The sequence below is a fragment of the Borostomias antarcticus genome (genome assembly GCF_949987555.1).
Source record: "Borostomias antarcticus genome assembly, chromosome: 28".
In the NCBI taxonomy this organism is placed as follows: Eukaryota; Metazoa; Chordata; class Actinopteri; order Stomiiformes; family Stomiidae; genus Borostomias; species Borostomias antarcticus.
In genome coordinates this window covers 2,122,847-2,144,463 of record NC_140261.1, presented here as the reverse complement: position 1 = coordinate 2,144,463, position 21,617 = coordinate 2,122,847, and the positions used below count along the sequence as shown (strand labels likewise).

The 21,617-nt window shown below is 45.1% G+C and overlaps 2 protein-coding genes across 2 annotated transcripts in view; one reads left to right on the top strand and one right to left on the bottom strand.

The window, feature by feature from the left end:
- Positions 1–15,225: 15,225 nt before the first annotated feature.
- LOC311326623 (uncharacterized protein) lies at positions 15,226–20,216 on the bottom strand (the record flags this gene model as incomplete). Its single annotated transcript, XM_084459559.1, has 9 exons — positions 15,226–15,393; positions 15,503–15,625; positions 16,130–16,219; positions 16,644–16,756; positions 17,015–17,163; positions 17,323–17,422; positions 17,581–19,278; positions 19,418–19,528; positions 20,156–20,216. The coding sequence occupies 9 exons, from the start codon at positions 20,214–20,216 to the stop codon at positions 15,226–15,228; spliced, it is 2,613 nt and encodes an 870-aa protein (XP_084315685.1).
- A 644-nt stretch (positions 20,217–20,860) lies between these two features.
- Positions 20,861–21,617, top strand: part of LOC311326548 (glutamine amidotransferase-like class 1 domain-containing protein 3, mitochondrial) — a gene marked incomplete at its 3' end in the record, with an annotated part of 3,406 nt that continues 2,649 nt past the window's right edge. Inside the window, exon 1 of the mRNA XM_084459456.1 lies at positions 20,861–20,896. The remainder of the gene's footprint in view (positions 20,897–21,617) is intronic.

Below are 21,617 nucleotides of genomic sequence, written 5' to 3'. Positions count from 1 at the left end.
GCCGGACTCTCGGATGACCAGCAGCCTGCTGCAGATCGCTGGCCTGCTGGAGGAGGGTGGGGTCTGTTGCATTCCTACCGATACCGTCTACGCCCTGGCGGTCTCTTGCAAGAACCCGCAGGCGATCGAGAAGATCTACAGCATCAAGGTTAGCCAAGGTGGCAAATAGATTTGCGTCGTCACCCTGATCGTGTAAGCTCACATTCTGCTCTCCACGAATGAGTCTGAACTTCTCCCCCATCCACATCAATTTCCAAAAATTACAAAATAATGGGCCAATCAGGGATTGTGTTTTAACTGACCCCTGACCTCTGTGTGACCTCTGTCAGGACCGGCCGGCGGAGAAGCCCATCTGCATCTGTATCTCTAGCGTGGAACAGCTGGTGGCGGCCCAGCCCCCCTTCAGCCCGCTGCTCTGGGCTTTCATGAGGAGCGTCTACCCCGGGGGGGTCAGCTGCATCGTCAGCAAGGGGGCCTGGCTTTACACGCTAGGTGAGGACATGATACTACATGATATGATACAATTACATATGATATGACACAAGAAATGTCACTCATCCTCTTTGGGTAACCAGTTCAAGAGCTACAGCATGCTTTAGAAAAGCGCAATCAAAGTCTAACTCAACTGCCGTACAACAGCATCTAGCATGTCTATTTCTGTGATGTGTAGGTGTGGGCGCAGCCTACGACCGCGTTGGCACCGACGACAGCATCATGATCAGAGTTCCAGACCACACCGTGACTGTACACCTGTGTGACATCACCGGACCCCTCGCCATCACCTCGGCCAATCCTAGCGGAGAAGTGGACAGCACGCACCACAACATGGTCATCAGGTGAACCTTCAGTCTTCATCCAACTATGCTCAACCACAAAAAAACGTAGGAAAACTGTCTTTTGTCTAATCCTGACCTGAATTGACCACGGTCAATCTACTGTATGTTAGTAGCAGCCAGCTGCTGCCCCATCAGATTGAGGGGTGCGGATGTGGAAGTGCCCGTTGCCTTCAATGTTAAAAGTTTGCTGAAAAAAGACACCACTTCAAGAACCAAAATAGTCAAAATAACAGACTGAATACACTATCGGGGTTATAAACTCATCATTACCAGACTCTGATTGTTTTTCACTGCCGCTGTTTTCGCGTCTGGAAATACATGGGAGTGAATGCAGCTGACGGCTAACTATGGCTCATTCACCTCCATGTATTTCCAAACGCGAAAACAACGTCAGTGAAAAACAATCAGAGTCTGGTAATGATGAGTTTGTAACCCCGATAGTGTATTCAGCCTGTTATTTTGACTATTTCGGTTCTTGAAGTGGTGTTTTTACAGCGAACTTTTAACATTGAAGTCAACGGGCACTTCCACATCCACACCCCAGACTGACCAATATGGCTGCCAGGTGAATAAGGCGAATGCCGTCTGTTTGCTCCAGTCGACTGGGAAACAAGATCCAGGGAGTTCTGTGTGACGGGGAGTCTGGCGAGCTGGTGGCCTCCACTGTAGTCAACTGCCAGAAGATTGATGAAGGTATGCATTTCTCAGAAGCACTCGTCAGTAATATGTTACAGCTAGCTCGGTAACCACGGCTTAGGCTGGTTTATGGTGGGTAGATAGTACATCTAAATCATTGGTCCCCAACCACCGGGCCTCGGACCGGTACCGGGACTCGCCACAGGGGCTACCGGGCCTCGGAAAGTATAGCCTAAAGGGGGTGGGGGGGTAATACATTTATTACATTGAACTGCGTTCAGTCTGTTGGTCATTTTTTTCACCAGTAACCACTATCTGTGAACCCCACAACAATTTACAGATTTTGAACTTCCGACCCGTAAGTTCCAAATAAAGGAGGAACTTTATAGGCTCAGAAGAAAAAAAACAAAACGTTTTAGGCTACCCCCCAGGCCTCGGAAAATTTGACTATATGAAACCGGTGCAAAAAAGGTTGGGGACCCTTGATCTAAATAACTAGGCTACATGGTAGGTTTAAAACATCTGTGTACATCTTTAATGTTCCTGTTATTGATGAATCTGTGAGACTTTCGCTGTATTTCCTAACTCAGTCTTGCCTCGCTGTCCTCCTCAGGTACAATCACCATCCTGAGAGAAGGGTGTGTACCTGCCGCCAGGGTCCAGCAGATCTTTGAGAGGGTGAAGAGTAGGATGCTACAGTATGAAGGTCGACTCCATCCCTCCACCCTTAACTATCCCTCCACCCTTATCATCCCTGAAGTCCTGTTCATTTCTAATGAATGACAATGGAGGGAGGAACTGTGTGTATTTAGCTGACAGTAAATCTTTAAAAATGACTGATGACTATTTGATAAATAAATGCTATAAACATACTACTGTGTTTTTACTGTTTGTAATTGCACACTATTTCAAGTCAAACATTATTTATAAAGCATATTTAAAAACAACCGTGTTTGACCATGGTGCTGTACAATGGGCTAAACTAAATTTGTTAGTTTTACAATAAAACACTGAACTGTATATCCTGTCTTATTTTATTCTCATCATGTTCTTTTAAAGCAGCGTCACCAATGTTGGGGAATGTTCACACACTTGTCTGAGGCCAGTTATTAAAAGGGTCTTTAGTTTTAAGTATATGGAGATACAGTATCTGCATAGCAATAACCATAACCTGAAACAATCAGAAACATTGTTTTACAGGACATTCAGGAGGTTCAAGCCAAGCAGTAAGCATAGCCTGCATTTGTAATCAATAATATTTAGTATTTCAAGTCCTAGGGCATGAGTTTTTGAGTGTGGTCTTCCCAGCAGATGAAAGGCAGATCTGCCCATTGCCCTGGCAGTTTTGTTTTTATGTAAATCACTACACGTATTCACCCTGAATACTTGCATCAAGGACCGTGGAACCAGTAGAGCCGGTAGGGCCAGGCCCTACCTACTTTTGAAAAGTACATAAAAGCATGAAATGAAAATAATCTAAATAAAAAGAAATGTGTTTGAGAAATGTTTGATGAAACCAACCCGGTGATGTGCACATAGTGCTAGAAGGACTGCTGTTCTACTCGCATGATCACATCAAACGTTCTCTCTCGTTGTCCTCACCTGACTCCTCACCCTCTCTCTCCCTTGGTTCCTGACCCCAAACCATCTCATGATCATGCTCTCTCTCTCTCTCTCTCTCGCTCTCTCTCTCTCTCTCTCTCTCTCACACTCATCTCTTTCGAGTTGACTGACCGTCTATACAGGCAGCCCTCATGTACTCTCTCTCTCACACACACACACACACACGCACACACACGCACACACACACACACAGACAGCACATGTACACACATTATACTGTATCACACTACCTGTCAAACACACACACACCTCAACACAGCAGTGATTAATCGTTTCTAGATAGATACAAGCCCCTAATGAGCAGTGACCATGTTATGCAGGTGATGGAGTACGATAGTTCAAGTGAGGGCACCGTTTAAATACACACGCAGGGCACAGCGGAAGATAGTGTCCTGATTTTGGCAACCAAAAAAGCCAGTATAGAATCAGTAATAATGGAGATACAGTATCTGCATAGCAATAACCATAACCTGAAACAATCAGAAACATTGTTTTACAGGACATTCAGGAGGTTCAAGCCAAGCAGTAAGCATAGCCTGCATTTGTAATCAATAATATTTAGTATTTCAAGTCCTAGGGCATGAGGTTTTGAGTGTGGTCTTCCCAGCAGATGAAAGGCAGATCTGCCCATTGCCCTGGCAGAGGGGGCTTGCATCACATCCAATGTTACATGTTCAGATCATATTCTACAATCATATTCTACCGTTCATATACTGTACTACAGATCATATTATACAATTCAGATCATATTCATATTCTACAGTTTAGATCATATTCATATTCTGCAGATCAGATCATATTCTACAGTTCATATTCTACAGTTAAGATCATATTCATATTCTACAGTTCATATTCTACAGTTTAGATCATATTCATATTCTGCAGATCAGTTCATATTCTACAATCATATTCTACAGTTCATATTCTATAGCTCATATTCTACAGTTCAGATCATATTCTACAGTTCATATTCTACAGTTCAGATCATATTCTACAGTTCATATTCTACAGTTCAGATCATATTTTACAGTTCAGATCATATTTGGGGGCCAAGCAGCGAAGCTGCGAAGGCCACCATTGTGTTTGTACCTTTTCTTATTAGTGTGAATGCTTTAGAGCATTCACACTATTGGTATCCAGTTCTTTATTAGTGTGAATGCTGCAAGCATTACACACCTTGAAATACAATACACACTTTGAAATACAATAATACGGTTGTATTGTTCTTTATTTTGGCACAAATATTCCTGACCGACATTTAAATACAAAGCATTTTTGTATTGTATTTATGTTACATGTGTATTGTATTTCAATATTGTGTATTGTATTTCATTTTGGCACGAATCACCCTCCATACGCAGCAGCTATCATTTCCATTGTGGTTCCCTGCTTTCCACTGTGACTGGTGATATCTGTCCCTTTCTCAATCACACGGTTGAAACTTGCGTAATGGAGACTTGAGGGGCCATGGTGGTCAGCAGTCCAGTGATCAGAGCAGAGATGTGCAGCTTGACCATGGCTGACACTAGGGGCGGACTGGCCATCGGGAGCTTTGGGAGTTTTCCCGGTGGCCTGGCGCGCCAACAGGCCTGACACGCGGTGAATGGTATGCCCCCACCCCCCTCCCCCGTCAACAAATTGTGCCCCCCCCCCCCCCCCCCCTCAACAAAACTGAAAGTCTTCCATCTCTCCGCGTGGGCTCGGCTCGTGGCCTGACTTGGGCATGACTCCCGGCATGAAATAATCACCCTGGAAGACACTTGGGGAACTCCACACATTCACTTCCTTTTATTTAAGGGCTGTGAACATGGACACCACATTGTCTAGCCATCATGTCATGTTGTTGTGCTCTATATTTGGACTGTGTAGAGAGTTACAAGTATCTGTGGACAGTCATAGATTCTAAGTTGACCTTGTGAGTCAAGAAGTGAGGCAGGGTGTAAAAAGGGACACACGATGTTTTGTCTCAGGAAACTGTCCCATTTCCACATTGATAACACTATGACAACTCTCATCTGACTCTCTGATGACTAATAAGCTTGTAGGTGAGTCTCAACTCAACCTATCAGATCTTTACTCCACGCAGCTGCAGCGTAAGGCCAGCTACTGCACATCCTCCAGCACTGTTCCTTGGTAGAGCGGGTCGTTCAGTGATCGAAGGGTCAGCGGTTCAAATCCCAGCTCCGAAAGTCCACATGTCGAAGTGTCCTTGAGCAAGACGCCTAACCCCAAATTGCTCCCAATGAGCAGGTTAGCACCTTGCATGGCAGCTACCGCCATTGGTGTGTGAATGTGTGTGTGAATGAGTGAACGAGAGGCCATTGTAAAGCGCTTTGAGTGCCGCTAAGGTGGAAAAGCGCTATATAAGTGCAGTCCGTTTACCATTTACCATTTACACAGCTTCTAGCTCCTTCCCTCGCCTCTGTTTGTGGCGGGCAGGGATGGTGTCAGCGAGGGCAGGGAGTGGGATTGAGAGACTGATCCATCAGAACAGATCAGTCATGGGGGAGTGTAACAAAAAATAAACAAGCGTATTGCCTATAATGCCTAGATTGTGCAAACATGATGAACCCAGCTAGGTCCAGAGTCCTGAATCCATGGTAAGTGGTAATGTTTTTACTGCGGTATCATTGTGAAAGTGACATTTCTTAGAATTGGTTCCCATTGGTGGGAAACTACATGATTCAAACGGGGGGTTTCTATGTGGCATGATTAAAATATGCGGGATCTCACATGATAAGATTCAGCTCATGTGTAAGAATGGAGAAGGTTTATTTTTATCGTTTCTTTTAAATCTGTCCTCACTGTTTGTGCATGATTTCAGTTTTTATGTAAATCACTACACGTATTCACCCTGAATACTTGCATCAAGAACCGCGGAAAAGTCGTAAAAGCATGAAATGAAAATAATCTAAATTCAAAGAAATGTGTTTGAGAAATGTTTGATGAAACTTACCCGGTGATGTGCACATAGTGCTAGAAGGACTGCTGTTCTACTCGCATTATCACCTCAAACGTTCTCTCTCGTTGTCCTCACCTGACTCTCCCTTGGTTCCTGACCCCAAACCATCTCATGATCATGCTCTCTCTCACACTCATCTCTTTCTCCATCTGCTCTGTCTCCTCTCCCCGTTCTCTCTCTCTCCAGCTTGTGGCTGTGGAAGTGACAGGGGAGCAGGTAAAGGGCCCTGAGTGTTTTGGTCTCTGTCATTGTTTAGCTGTAATTACCCATACCAGGGCCAGGAAGCCGTGCCGAGTGACTGACCGTCAATACGGGCAGCCCTCATGTACTCTCTCTCTCAGACACACACACACACACACACACACGCACACGCACACACACACACACACGCACACACACACAGAAAGCACAGGTACGCACATTAGATTGTATCACACTACCTGTCAAACACACACACACCTCAACACAGCAGTGATTAATCGTTTCTAGATAGATACAATCACCTAATGAGCAGTGACCATGTTATGCAGGTGATGGAGTACGATAGTTCATTTTTATTTATTTAACCTTTATTTAACCAGATAAAAAGCATTGAGATAAAATCTCTTTTACAATACTGACCTGGCCAAGAATGCAGCAAAGTTTCACATAGAAAGACACAAGGACATATAAAATACAGAGAACAACACAACTAAATATACAAAAAGTTCAAGTGAGGGCACCGTTTAAATACACCCGCAGGGCACAGCGGAAGATAGTGTCCTGATTTTGGCAACCAAAAAAGCCAGTATAGAATCTCGATTTTCTAATGTATAGAAAATCAAGATACAAGATCAGTTGATTCACCTAATGGCATCCGCTGAAGTAGATGGTAAAGGACCGGGTGCAGAACAGGACAGGACAGTGCAAAGACAGGACAGTGCAAATGTAATACAAAGAATCTTTGAAGATTCCAGTATTGTTTAAAAGTGTTTATTGCATAATATATGCTTTGCATGACCAAATTTTGTTATAGTTTTGTAGTTTAACATTTTTATAGATATAGGTAGTCTTAGATTGGTAGCAGTAGATTGTACTGTAATGTGTTAATTAATCTGGCATATTGGTTAATTTGACCCAGCATTTGGATAGATTACTGAACCAATGTGTAGTTGAATGAAAACAGGATTGTATTTATTTGACTCAGCATTTAGGTGAAGTATATAAAAACTATGTAGTCGAATCAACCCAGAACCCAAGTTAGTTTGACCCAGCGTTTGGGTAAAGCAATAACAAATATATGTAGTTGAAACAACCCAGAATTGTATTTAATTTGACCCAGCATTTGGGTAGAGTATACAACAAATATGTGTGGTTGAATTTACTCAGATTTGCAGTTAATTTGACCCAGAATTTGGGTAGAATATTTAACTCATCTGTTGGGTTAAAATGGACCAACCCATCTTGCTGGGTCAAATTAATTACCGCTGGGCTGGTGCTATATTGACCCAGCGGTTGGGTTATAAAACAACCCAAATTGGGTTATTTTTAACCCATAATTTTTCTGTGTGTGAGGTTGGAGGTTGTAGGTCTATAATAGTATAATACTGTCACAAGAATTAAATATAGGTAGAGCCAGTTTTCAGACCCTTGCACTTATTCACTTATTGTAGTCTGCAGACTAATCACTTACACTTGTAAGCAAACATTTGGCAGAACTTAACCCCTCACCCAACTTTGTACTGTATGTAATTAAAATAATAACTTACTGTATAATGTTATTTAGTAGGTGATCATGGACTTAAGACATAATGTAAATAATAGAAACATACTAGTACATTAATGTAATAGTAACTGCTCCATGGAGAATCATTTTCTTATTTATTGTGACAATAAATACTTATTTATTTACAAACAAAATGTATCTACACACACACGCGCACGCACACACACACACACACACACACACACACACACACACACACACACACACACACATACATATCTACAGTATATCATTGATTCTTATTTGTCAAGTATTCGAGCCAGACTTGCCACTTGATGAAGTGTAAGGCAAACATACTGTACATTGTTAGTTTATAAATTGAAGACATACAAGCCAATGATTCCAGAAAAACTCTCTCTTATTGCTGAATGGTCAAGGGAACTAGTAATTAGGGGCCAGGCAGCGTAGCTGCCGGAACCCTATTGTATTTGCCTATATTATTATTCTCCATCTTCCACTGAAGTCTAACTTCCCGTGGACAAAAAATCACCAAAATTTGCACATAGCTCCAGTACTATACCCAAAGTCCTCAACCTGCATTGTAGGTCAATAAACCTGAAGGTGGCGCTACAGCAACAGTCTAAAGTTTAAAACTCTTGCCTCTCTTATCACTGTTGTCGACCTGGCCGCCAAAACCGAAGGGTCGCCTGCCTGGGGATCAACCGTTAGTATTCCCGGGACGGGAGTAGTACCAGACGAAGGTACTAAGAAAAGATTAGTAAAAGTAGACAAGGTCAAAGCAAAGAAGTCTCGTACCAGGATCCCCCAGGAGGTTTGGAAAAAGATGTCCAAACAGGAAAGGTCAGTCATCTTGGAGGAAAGGAACAGAGAAGCTAAGGCAAAGAGATTGTTAAGCAAGGCTATTAAGGCCGAGGTCCAACTAGAACCAGACCAGACAAAGGTCAAACAAGAGCCAGAGCAGCTAATCTGGACCCTCAAACCACTTGATCCTGAGTTTCCAACCTTTGAACCCCTCAGTATTGAGGCGGCTCTTATGGGCTGCTCGTCCAATCCATTCATGGGCCCTACAGGGGAGGGAAACACTATGGGCTGTTCGTCAGATCCATTCATGGGCCTCACAGGGGAGGGAAAGAGTGTAATTGACCCCCCCGTTGAGGAGGCCACCGAATTGGTGATTGACCTCCCCGATGAGGGGGCCACCGGACAGGTGAGTGACCTCCCCTTTGAGGAGGCCACTGAGCCTGTTAGCGGTGGGACAGATGAGTGTATCAACGCCTTACAGGGGATGATGGCGGATCCTTTCGTATAAGAACCTTGTTAAATGCAAACCTGATCTGTTGAAATGTGCTGATATTGTGCTTTGCTACACGCTTACAGTATGCTTAGGGTAAGCACAGAGAGTAAACACAGACATGCAGATGAGCAAACACAGGCATGTAGATGTGAACACATAGACACCAAGCAGGACACACCCATAAGGAACACACTCCACTAAGCAAACATTCACAACACCCAAAGAACAAATATACACAACAAATATACACATTTACATACATAAGGCAAACATTCACAACACCCAAAGAACAAATATACACACACACACACACACACACACACACACACACACACACACACCCACATACATATCTACAGTATATCATTGATTCTTATTTGTCAAGTATTCGAGCCAGACTTGCCACTTGAGTAAACACAGACATGCAGATGAGCAAACACAGGCATGTAGATGTGAACACATAGACACCAAGCAGGACACACCCATAAGGAACACACTCCACTAAGCAAACATTCACAACACCCAAAGAACAAATATACACAACAAATATACACATTTACATATACATAAGGCAAACATTCACAACACCCAAAGAACACACACACACACACACACACACACACACACACACACACACACACAAGCGTGCTTTGCTACACGCTTACAGTATGCTTAGGGTAAGCACAGAGAGTAAACACAGACATGCAGATGAGCAAACACAGGCATGTAGATGTGAACACATAGACACCAAGCAGGACACACCCATAAGGAACACACTCCACTAAGCAAACATTCACAACACCCAAAGAACAAATATACACAACAAATATAAACATTTACATATACATAAGGCAAACATTCACAACACCCAAAGAACAAATATACACATTTACATATACATAAACTATACATTTAAGGTTTAATAGAAATGTTATTATGTTTAGTTATAAGAGATGATTTGTTTGAGAGTAAAATGGTGAAAGCATTGATAGAACGAAGCCTATCTTATGTTAAAAAATGTTTTACTTATTAGGTGGGCTAGCTTGCAGAAGCTAGCCCAACTTGTGATATTCCCACTATTTCTTTCTTTCTTTCTTTCTTACTTTCTTTCTTTCTTTCTTTCTTTCTTTCTTTCTTTCTTTCTTTCTTTCTTTCTTTCTTTCTTTCTTTCTTTATTATTATTCTCCCCGCTTTTTTGAACCTTAACTAGTTCTTCATACTTTGTCCTAGAAACTTCATTCAAACTTTAAAATGTTCATGACGTTCAGCTCTTGAACGGATCCATTCAGATTTTTGATATTTTTTATAGTTTTTAAGAAATTTAACTTTTAAAACATTTTTTTGTCCTATTGAAACTGCTTGAAACTGCTTTTGGAATGTTCAGAAATTTTATGTTTTTAGAGTGGTGGCAGCAGTTGCTTTGAAAATATTCACACATTTTGTAAACTGCTGGCACTCCTACAGTTTTGAAAGCTCACACACATAGTATACATCAAAACATTCACACAACTGTGCTGATTCGTACAATGTAAGTATCTAAGCAGTGTGACTTATAGTTTTCGCTGTATGACGATTTGTTCGGCAACTGCGCTCCTCATTGAAACGTATGGCAACACACTCTAGCTTTTGAGCTGCTAATTTTGCATTTTTACTCTTTTTCTAACTCGTCGCCATGCCTACAGTTTTTAAGCTACACGGACATATAATAGCCTAAAATGTTCAGCATTTTCTCAGGATTCATACGGTGTCAAAATCTAGGCTGGCACCTTTATACTTTTTGAGAGAGAGCTGTCTGAAGCCAACATGCCTTTCCATTGAAGTGAATGAGAGGATGCTCAGTGTCAGTTGGGATTTGAATTTGGGGACACGTGCATGCTCTCTGTACAGGCACCCTTTATTGACTACTGTGGTAGCATTCATATTCATTCATTCATTCATTTCTTCCTTCCTTCCTTCCTTCCTTCCTTCCTTCCATCCATCCATCCATCCATCCATCCATCCATCCATCCTTCCTTCCTTTCCTTCCTTCCTTCCTTCCTTCCTTCCTTCCTTCCTTCTTTCTTTCCTTCCTTCCTTCCTTCCATCCTTCCATCCTTCCATCCTTCCTAACTTCCTTCCATCCTTCCTTTCCTTCCTTCCTTCTTGCTTTCTTTCCTTCCTTCCATCCTTCCTTCCCTTCCTTCTTTCTCTCCTTCCTTCCTTCCTTCCTTCCATCCTTCCTTCCTTCCATCCTTCCCTTCCTTCCATCCTTCCTTCTTTCCTTCCTTCCATCCTTCCTTCCATCCTTCCATCCTTCCCTTCCTTCCATCCTTCCTTCCTTCCTTCCTTCCTTCTTTCTTTCCTTCCTTCCTTCCATCCTTCCTTCCTTCCATCCATCCTTCCTTCCCTTCCTTCCATCCTTCTTTCTTTCTTTCCTTCCTTCCTTCCATCCTTCCTTCCTCCTTTCTTTCCTTACTTCCTCCTTTCTTTCCTTCCTTCCATCCATCCTTCCATCCATCCTTCCTTCCCTTCCTTCTTTCTTCCTTTCCTTCGATCCTTCATTCCTTTCCTTTCCTTCCTTCCTTCCTTCCATCCTTCCTTCCATCCTTCCTTCCTTCCTTCCTTCTTTCTTTCTTTCTTTCCTTCCTTCCTTCCTTCCATCCTTCCTTCCTTTCCTTCCTTTCCTTTCCTTTCCTTTCCTTTCCTTTCCTTCCTTCCTTCCTTCCATCCTTCCTTCCTTCCATCCTTCCTTCCTTCCCTTCCTTCTTTCCTTCCTTCCATCCTTCCTTCCTTTCCTTTCCTTCCTTCCTTCCATCTTTCCTTCCTTTCCTTCCTTCCATCCATCCTTCCTTTCCTTCCTTCCTTCCTTCATTCCTTCTTTCCTTCCTTCCTTCCTTCCTTCCTTCCTTCCTTCCTTCCTTCCTTCCTTCCTTCCTTCTTTCCTTCCTTCCTTCCTTCCTTCCTTCCATCCTTCCTTCCTTCCTTCCTTCCATCCTTCCTTCCTTTCCTTCCATCCTTCCTTCCTTTCCTTCCTTCCTTCCATCTTTCCTTCCTTTCCTTCCTTCCCTCTTTCCTTCCTTCCTTCCTTCCATCCTTCCTTCCTTCCATCCTTCCATCCTTCCATCCTTCCATCCTTCCTTCCTTCCTTTCCTTCCTTCCTTCCATCTTTCCTTCCTTTCCTTCCTTCCATCCTTCCTTCCATCCTTCCTTCCCTTCCTTCCATCCTTCCTTCCTTCCTTCCTTCCTTCCATCCTTCCCTTCTCTCTTTCTTTCTTTCTTTCTTTCTTTCTTCCTTATATTCAAAGAAATATTCAGAATGACACTCTTTTTCAGGCTGCAAACTCATATTAATATATGTTCTCCTCTTTCAGCTATTGAACTCAATAAAACTATGAGTTATGATGAGTGGTCTAATCTATTTTTGAGTGTAGTACTAGCAGTACTTATAACAAACACCTACTGCAACACCTCCACAGCTACTGGTCCGCCCGGCGTGGGCTATAGACACATGGTTTCCAATAAGGGGTGCATGGGGATGGCCTGGCAATCACTGACCTGCCCCCCACAACCTCTGACCTGAGGGGGCGGAGTCTCGCCTCCACGCCACTATCCACGCCACCGTCCCCACATCTCAGACCCTGAGTTGGCTAAAGACGCAGTTTTCACGGTTGGGTGCATGTGGGTGGTCCGGGGAGCAGTACGCTGTCCTCGACCGCCTCTGACCCGAGGGGGCGGAGTCTCGTCACCACGCCACTATTCACGCCACTGTCCCCAGATCTCAGCCCCTGAGTCAGCTATAGACACACGGTCTTCACTGTTGGGTGCATGGATATTGCCCGGATGTCAGTGCACTGCCCCTGACCTGCTCTGACCGGAGGGGGCGGAGTCTCGCCATCACGCCACTATCCACGCCACGCACCTCACAACACAGCCTCTGAGGTGACTAGAGACACACGGTCTTCACTGGTGAAGGCAGGTGGGTAGCCCGGCATGGCCTACACTGTCCGCGACCGGCTCTGACCCAAGTGGGCGGAGTCTCACCACCACGCCACAGACCCCACAACTCAGCCCCTGATTGAGCTAGAGACACACAGTCTTCACCAGTGGGTGCAAGGAGACTGCCCGGAGGTCTTCATGGTGGAGTCAGGTAGGTGGCCCGGAGAGGGGTACACTGTCCCCGACTGGCTCTGACCTGAGGGGGTGGAGTCTCACCACCACGCCACTATCCACGCCACGGGCCCCACAACTCAACCCCTGAGTGGGCTAAAGACACAGTCTTCATTGGTGGATGCATGGAAATTGCCCAGAGGTCACTGTACTGTCCCCGATTAGCTGTGACCCAAGGGGGCGGGGCCTAACCAGCACGCCACTATCTACGCCACGGGCCCCACAACTCAGCCCCTGAGTGGGCTAGAGACACACGGTCTTCACCGGTTGAGTCAGGTATGTGGCCCGGAGAGGGGTACACTGTCCCTGACTGGCTCTGACCTGAGGGGGCGGAGTCTCACCCCCACGCCACTATCCACGCCACGGCCCCACAACTCAGCCCTTGAGTGGGCTACAGACACATGGTCTTCACCGGTGCGGGCGGGTAGGTGGTCCAGAGAGGGGTACACTGTCCTCGACCAGCTCTGACCTGAGGGGGCGGAGTCTCACCACCATGCCACTGTCCACACCACAGACCCCACAACTCAGCCCCTGATTGGGCTAGAGACGCACGGTCTTCGCCAGAGGGTGCATGGAGATTGCCTGGTCCATAGTAGTTCTAGCAGTAGCTGTTACATACAGCTGCAGCAGCTAGCCCACCTCACATTTTCTCCAGGAAATGTACTTTCTAGTTATTATTATTCTCCATCTTCCACTCGAGTCTAACTTCCTGTGGACAAAAAATCACCAAAATTTTCACATAGCTCCAGTACTATACCCAAAGTCCTCAACCTGCATTGTAGGTCAATAAAGCTGAAGGTGGCGCTACAGCAACAGTCTAAAGTTTAAAACTTTAAAAAATCATAACAAATCAGCCATAGGTGCTATCACTGTAAAACCACCACGTGAATGTAGTCCCAAGTGAGACAAAACTTTCATACACTCTGACCTTGCAGGAATTTTAAAGTCCATCACTCTGATCTTTTCATAAACTGTAAAACCTATCAAACCTATCTCCTCCCACATTTTTTGTTCAATTGACACCAAAATTGATATACTGTATCTTCAGACTGTCCTTACCAAACGATCCTCACAGATTTTTGAAATATAAAAAATTGAGCCCAAAACACATCAAAAGGTTTTACTGTTAACAGTTCTGTATACAGTTCCTATTAATTCTCGCCAAATCAATGTCTGATCATCCTCATAAAAAGTGACAACATTGGCCACATATCCAAGATGTAGTGTGATTTATTTCTGAATTTTATCTCAAAAATTGAATTTTTTAAAATATGTTTAATTCTGTCCTCTGAAACCAACACTTCATACAGAGAAAACTACATTACCCACAATCCAACGCAAGCTCCGGAGACATCGCTGTTGGCAACCCTACCCAGCCCCCGCCGAGGATAACAATGACTAAATCGATTGATTGGCAACTGACTGAGTACACAGCTGCTGAAGTTAATGTTCAATTATGAAGAAAAGCAAACAAAACCTGTAAAAAATAATAAACATATCTCATCCCACATTTTTCAATCAATTAACCCCACACAACTTGCTCCACTGGATGTTCAGACTGTAATTCACAAACTCATTGACCAGATTGTTTAATTATCAAAATCGATCTTACAATGCATCAAAATGTTTTGCAAATGTTTTACGATACCATACGAATGTACAAAATTAACATTGGAATGTCAACTTTCTTGTTGTCCTCCTATTCGCTCGCTTATTGCTCCTAAACTTGTCGCAAATTGCCTGGCCCCGCCTCATCGCTGCGTAGCAGCTTTAATTATTTCTTGTTGTTCCTGAAACGTTACAGTAAAAGGTTCCTGATGGAACAGTGGCTCCAAAAATACTTGTAAATTGTAAATGTATCCACATGTGTGGTGTCTGTGCAACAGCATGCCTTCTTCTTTCCACAGAGACCAGACAGTGTCAGGATGTCCACATAGAGGCCACACATTGTAGGTGATAATAAAACAAGATTAGAACAGTTTAGATACAGTAACTCTGCTGATTACGTCTTCAGAATGGGGCTCTGACCAGGGGTGGAGACCGCCAACTCTGAGCTGCTCTCTCCTCCCACAGCGGTCTCTCTGAATGGGTCTGTGTGGTCCTCTTCGAAGGCAGAGTTCATCTCACCATGCATATGTCTCTTCTGGACTTCCTCAAACATCTGAAGCACCTTCAAGAAGGAAATGTAGCATGGAACATCGGCATTACAATAAATAACAAACATAGACTGTATGCATACAATTAACAGAGTTATCTGCTTTATTGGATGATGGTTTTACCTTAGACTTAGGGATGAGTCCCACCCTGAAGAAACCAATATGGCCACTCTCGATCTTGGTACAGTCGACCACCGTGGAGGCTATATTCTCTGGGGATGGACCATCACACAACACCCCCTCCACCTTCACAGAGACACACAACTAGTTCACTCACATCATCAAAAACAGTTGTTTTTCCTCTAATTATCATAGTGTGCCATGCATTTCTCTTACAAAGAACAACCTGATATGCATAGCCATATCATGCCGAGACAAAAATGTGGACCCATGTATTTCATGGTTAAACTAAGGGTTTTCCTGACTGAACTGTAGTCAGTTGTGTTAACTGAGTTGTATTTGAAGAGTTAATTTGCAAAAAAAGATATGTGCATTTTGATACATTTTGATAAATCATTTTTTCAATCAAATGTCAACATACAATATCAATTAAATTACAGTTGGGTTGTTTTGATTAAATAAAGAAGACTCTTCTTTACGTAATCAAAACCATCAAACTGTTATTTAATTGATATTTAATGTTGACATTTGATTGAAAAAATTATTTATCAAAATGTATCAAAATGCACATAGCTGTTTTTGCAAATGAACTCTTCATTTAGTAGCGGTAGCAGCAGTGTGCTTTGTCACCTTGTTTCCGAGCTTGGCATACACCTGGTTGTGGTGCGTAGTGTCCGCCTCTCCTGTAGGGTTGGCTGACGTCACAGCAATGGGGCCCACCTAGGAAAGCGGGTGACATCAATGTAAATAAATAAATTAGAATAATAACTACAGATATTTGCTTCTGCTGAGACATCTCATTTTTCTTCTTTTTTACATATTTATATTTTACATAAATCTAAGTACATATATTATTAATTAACTTTGGTCTTTTCTCGTATATTTCTCGCTATAGCTCACTACTAGTAAACTGGATTCAAGTAAAAACAAGTCAATTCAAAAGTCAGACCCAAACCCAAAGGTATCTAGGAGATAACCCAGTGTATCTGGGCTGAGTTTCCCAGAGGCATCGTAGCGCTACGTTCATCGTAAGCTACTGCGTTCATCGTAGCGCTACGTTCATCGTAAGCTACTGCGTTCATCGTAGCGCTACGATGAACGTTGCGCCACGATGCCTCTGGGAAACGCAGCCCTGAGCTGTTACCAGGCTGATGAGGTGCGTGGCCACGGTGCAGTCTGGGTTCCTGACGGCGATGCTCTGTTGAGTGCCGATGTGTTCGGCTGCCTCTTTCAGACCCAAGGCATCCACCCAAGGCCCTACAGAAGACAGGACAGGACCGCACGCAGTAAACAGACCCATTCACACACACACACACACACACACACACACACACACACACACACACACACACACACACACACACACACACACACACACACACACAAAGTCAATTTTATTTATATAGCACATGTTCATACAAACAAATGTAGCACACATACTATTCTTTACAGAATACTTAAAAACATTTAATTAATTGTTAGTTAATGAGTTGGTATTAAGACACACACACACACCTCTGGGTATGACCAAGCTGATGGAGGAGGGCCAGGCGGCCTGCATGAAGTCCCAGAGCAAGGGGCTCAGCAGGTGTCTGACTGGCTCCAGCTGTCTGATAGAAGATATCCACATGGACATGGGACGGTCCTGGGCCTGTTTCTTCACTCTACACACACACACACACACACACACACACACACACACACACACACACACACACACACACACACACACACACAAGCACAGTAAGATACCTTGATTGAGTCAATGAGATTCTCACTCTGCTTGGTAAATGTCTATAAGTACTGTACCTGGATGATCTCACCTGAAAGCTTTCTCCACAGCGCTGGGCCTGTTGCAGGCTGCCACCAGCACATAGACGGTGTCCGTGGGCATCCCACATATGCCTCCGTTCTTCATGATCTCTAGGGGATACAATGACATTCTGATTGATTGATTGATTGATTGATTGATTGATTGATTGATTGATTGATTGGTTGATTGATTGATTGATTGATTGATTGATTGAGAATCTCCATGGCCAGTATTGTGACGTAATGTGTGTATGGTGATAAACTCTCACCTGCTATCTGCAGCACAGAGGAGGCCTTGCGGGCGGGTACGTGAGGACAGGCGTCTCTTCCTCCTCCCTCCCCTGGGAGCTTCACTAGCGGCCCTCCCAGGGGGATCTGGGGGCTCTGGAAGGTGCTGTTGAAGATGTGAGCCAGGAAGCAGTAGAAACTAACTAATCCGAAGACGATGGAGGCGCCGATGTCGTACCCGTAGGGCAGCACGCCCAGCGCGTCCAGCAGGAAGCTGACGAGGATGAGCTGGAAGGCGAGAGCGTAGGCGAACCACGCCACGTTAAGGAGCAGCGCCCCCGCCGCCACCAGGCAGTTAAACAGCATGAAGCTGATGACGCCCACGGCTATGCTGAACCCCCGCGTGTCCCCGTACAGGCCACCGTAGCGCACCAGCCCCCAGATGGACCACATGACTCCGTAGAGGATGAATGCGGTGCTCTCCAAAGTTTTACCTCTGGCGAAGGCTACGAAGCCACAGAGCAGCTGTAGCACCCCTCCGGCCAGCAGCGCCCAGGGAAGGACCAGGATGGAGAGAGGGCCTCTCTCCCCAACACTGGCCGTGATGGCGAAAGCCGCCAGCACACTGCAGGCATGGCCCAGAACCTCTGCATCAGCGTACTTGGAGTAGCCCAGGTAAGGGGTATGGAGATGCACGTCGTGGGGTCTCAGGGTGACACCGCTAACCCTGGTCACTAGGGCCTTGAAGACACCCTTGCCTGTAGAAATCTCAGCAGTAGGGAAGACATTGTTGTACGTGGTGACGAATAGCATGATGGCGGAAACTACAAAAATGGCCGCCTGCACGCCCTGCGGGCCACCTTGGTGGAAGCCTAGAGGCTGGGTGGCAAGGGAGATGCAGTAGGCCACGAAGAAGAGCTGGTAGAGTCCCTCAGCCAGGCCCCGCTGGCAGCTGAACAGGGCCAGGATGAAGAAGAGCACAGAGAACACGGCGGGGATGGGGACAGGGATGGACGGCCTGAGGGAGAAGGCTGTGAGCAGGGCAGCGTAGCCCTCAGTGAACCTCAATATGGCCATGAAGCCGTAGAAGGTGGCGGCGAGCGTGTCCATGGCGCGGTAGGAGAGGATACACACTGCCAACTGGAACGCCCCTGCCGTCCACAACCAGGGCACGTGACCAGGGGTCAGCCCGGGGGCCACACCCACTAGGGGGCAGGCTAGCACGCTGGCAGAGAGCAGGTTCATCACCAGGCCTACCGAGACGGCATCGTTACGGTCTGGGCTCTGACTCTCTGGCCTCGACCCGGTCCTATGCTTGGATCCCGTGCCCGGAAGCTCAACTTTATCATGGGTTATATAGGACAGCAGACGCCCGCTGCCGAAGTACACCCCCACCAGACACACCAAGAGGTAGTTGGCCGCCATGGCAGTCTGGCCAAAGCCAGCGTCCACCAGGCCGGCGATCTGGTGGGCACACGCCAGGCTGATGCTGAGGGAGATGGTGGAGAGAACCACCTTCTTCTGGAGGACGGCCACGGCGGACAGCAGAAGGAGAGCCAGGCTAAACGCTGCCAGGCCAGGGACGAGGGCGCAGCGGAGCCCCCTACTGCCCTCCGCTCGCTCCTCCAGGACCCCCTGACCTGACAGGATGTAAATCACGCCAGAGCCACACCACAGGGCCGACACGGTCAGACACAGGCTGGAGAAGATCTGGGAGGAGGCCAGGCTACGACGCACACCTGGGGGGTGGAGAGAGAGAAAAACAATGAAGTTTAGCCATAAAATTAGCTATTAGAGGTCTACTTTACAAAGTTTGGAGTGAGATTTTATTTATTTTTTGGCCATAACAGACTTGGCAGCCCTGGCTGTACATTATACCTGCATAAGCCAACAGGGCCGCTGTGATGAGTAGCAGAAACCCCAGTGCAGTGGGGGGGATAAAGTATTTTCCAGAACTGGCATAGTTATCTACCAGGAGCAGCAGGGAACCTAAAGTTGAAACACACGCGGCCAACAAAGCGACAACATTAACACACCTCGCCAACATAATATTCCTCTGGGGAGAAAAAACAATTCAGCCTCAGTAGCCTCACTCTGTTGTTGTTGGTACATTAAACCACTAACGCACCCGACTACGTTATGACTGAGTGAGAGATGGATAAACGTTTTCACAGCCTAGCACTGAACAAAATCAGTATACAGCTCAATAAGTCGTTTTTATGTTATTGAGTAGTAGGATACGCATTGAACCATACTATGTTGTATCGAATTTGTGTTTTCAATTAAAATGCCAACATAAAATATTCTCAAACTTTCCATGTATGTTATTTAGCCAACCATTTATTATAGGCTCATAAGCTCTATAGGCTCTGTGCACCAGCTCCACTACTTCCTGAAAGTCACTTGGCATCTTTATTTCCAGTTCTATATGATTGGATTAATTAATTAATCAGGTGTGCGGCAGACCCAGCGCACACCTGATTAATCACTTAATCCAATAGTATAGGACAGGAAATAAAGATGCCAAGTGACTTTCAGGAAGTAGTGGAGCTGGTGCACAGAGCCTATTGAATAAAGGAATATTATTATTATTACTATTAGATATTGAAAGCTTACCTCCGGAGATGCCCAGAACGCCCACGGAGAAGTGCAGAGACTCGAGCTCGAGCGCAGCCATCGCAGCTCTGTCTGATGAGCGCCCCGGGGCTCGCGCGCTGCTTATAGAGCCGTCTGCTACGTCACCACAGAGCCACCTGCTACGGGACAGCTGTCAGGAGATCATTTCTGAGGTAGTCGTTGATGTCCTCTAGTGGTCATAAGTGAATAACTCCTATCGCTATACTCGCAATGCAAAAGTGGATCCGCTCTAAAATATAATGGGTTCTAAGTTGGCCCATGCTACATGAACATTGGTCACATATTTTTTGTGTAATCCTGCTGACAAACTAACAGACATAACCTCTTCCCCCGGAGGTAAGATGACTACTGTTTCAGGAACTACACACATGACTTATAGCTTGGCTTGGTGCGAGATGGATCAGGATGACTTGCATTTTGACTGAAACAGAAAGAAATCTCTCAGTTTCTCACTTCCTTTCCAGTCACATTGAAGTGTTTGAGGTTAGTCCTTCACAGCACTGTGTGTGTGTGTGTGTGTGTGTGTGTGTGTGTGTGTGTGTGTGTGTGTGTGTGTGTGTGTGTGTGTGTTTGGAGGGTGAGGGAGTTTCCACAGATGTGGGCGGAGACAGAGCAAGAGTATAAAAGAGCAGCCGTATTGAACACAAACACATCTTGCCTGAAGTGCAGAACTTAACCAGCTCAACTCCACCAGTTCACAGACGGACCTACGTTTACAAGGTGAGAGAAGAAATCTAGTTATGTTGTTCTTCTACTGACAATCTGCTCTCTATGTGTCTGTCCATAGAATTGTGTTTTGTGTAGTATCATAATTTTGCAGAGGTTAGCACTTAACGTAGACTTACAGTACGTACACTTTCACTATTAAAATATGAATTAAAAATAATTTAAAAAGTCTTTCTAGCCCTCCTGAAGGAGCTCTCTTCCAGGTGAGCTAATGCATCCCTTCTCACAGCAGAGATGTGTAGCTTCCCCACACTAGAGCCGAGCCTGGAGACAGTGTGTTTACCTGAGACAGAATCAGCCAGAGACCTGACACCTGGAGACTGCATGTAGCTCTCCAGCAGGACACCTGCATCTTTAATAGGCTGTTAATTAATTACTTAGTCATTCTCAACACTACTGCACACACACACACACACACACACACACACACACACACACACACACACACACACACTGTAAAGGAAAAATCTTACTTGGTTTAGTTTCGATTTCAAAGAACACGCTGAGTGGTCGGTCAAGCTGGTTTCAAACAAAGACAATAGTTTATTCTATGTTACGATTTTGCAAATTCGGACTCGAGCACAGGAAGTGAATCCGGGCTGAGTGAGTCACTTGGGGACCAGGTCGATAGGTTATAACGTGAAAAGGGAAGTGACATAGTTTCAGGATGAAGAGGACAGGGAAGTGATGTCACACAGGAAGAATTTGTAGTTTT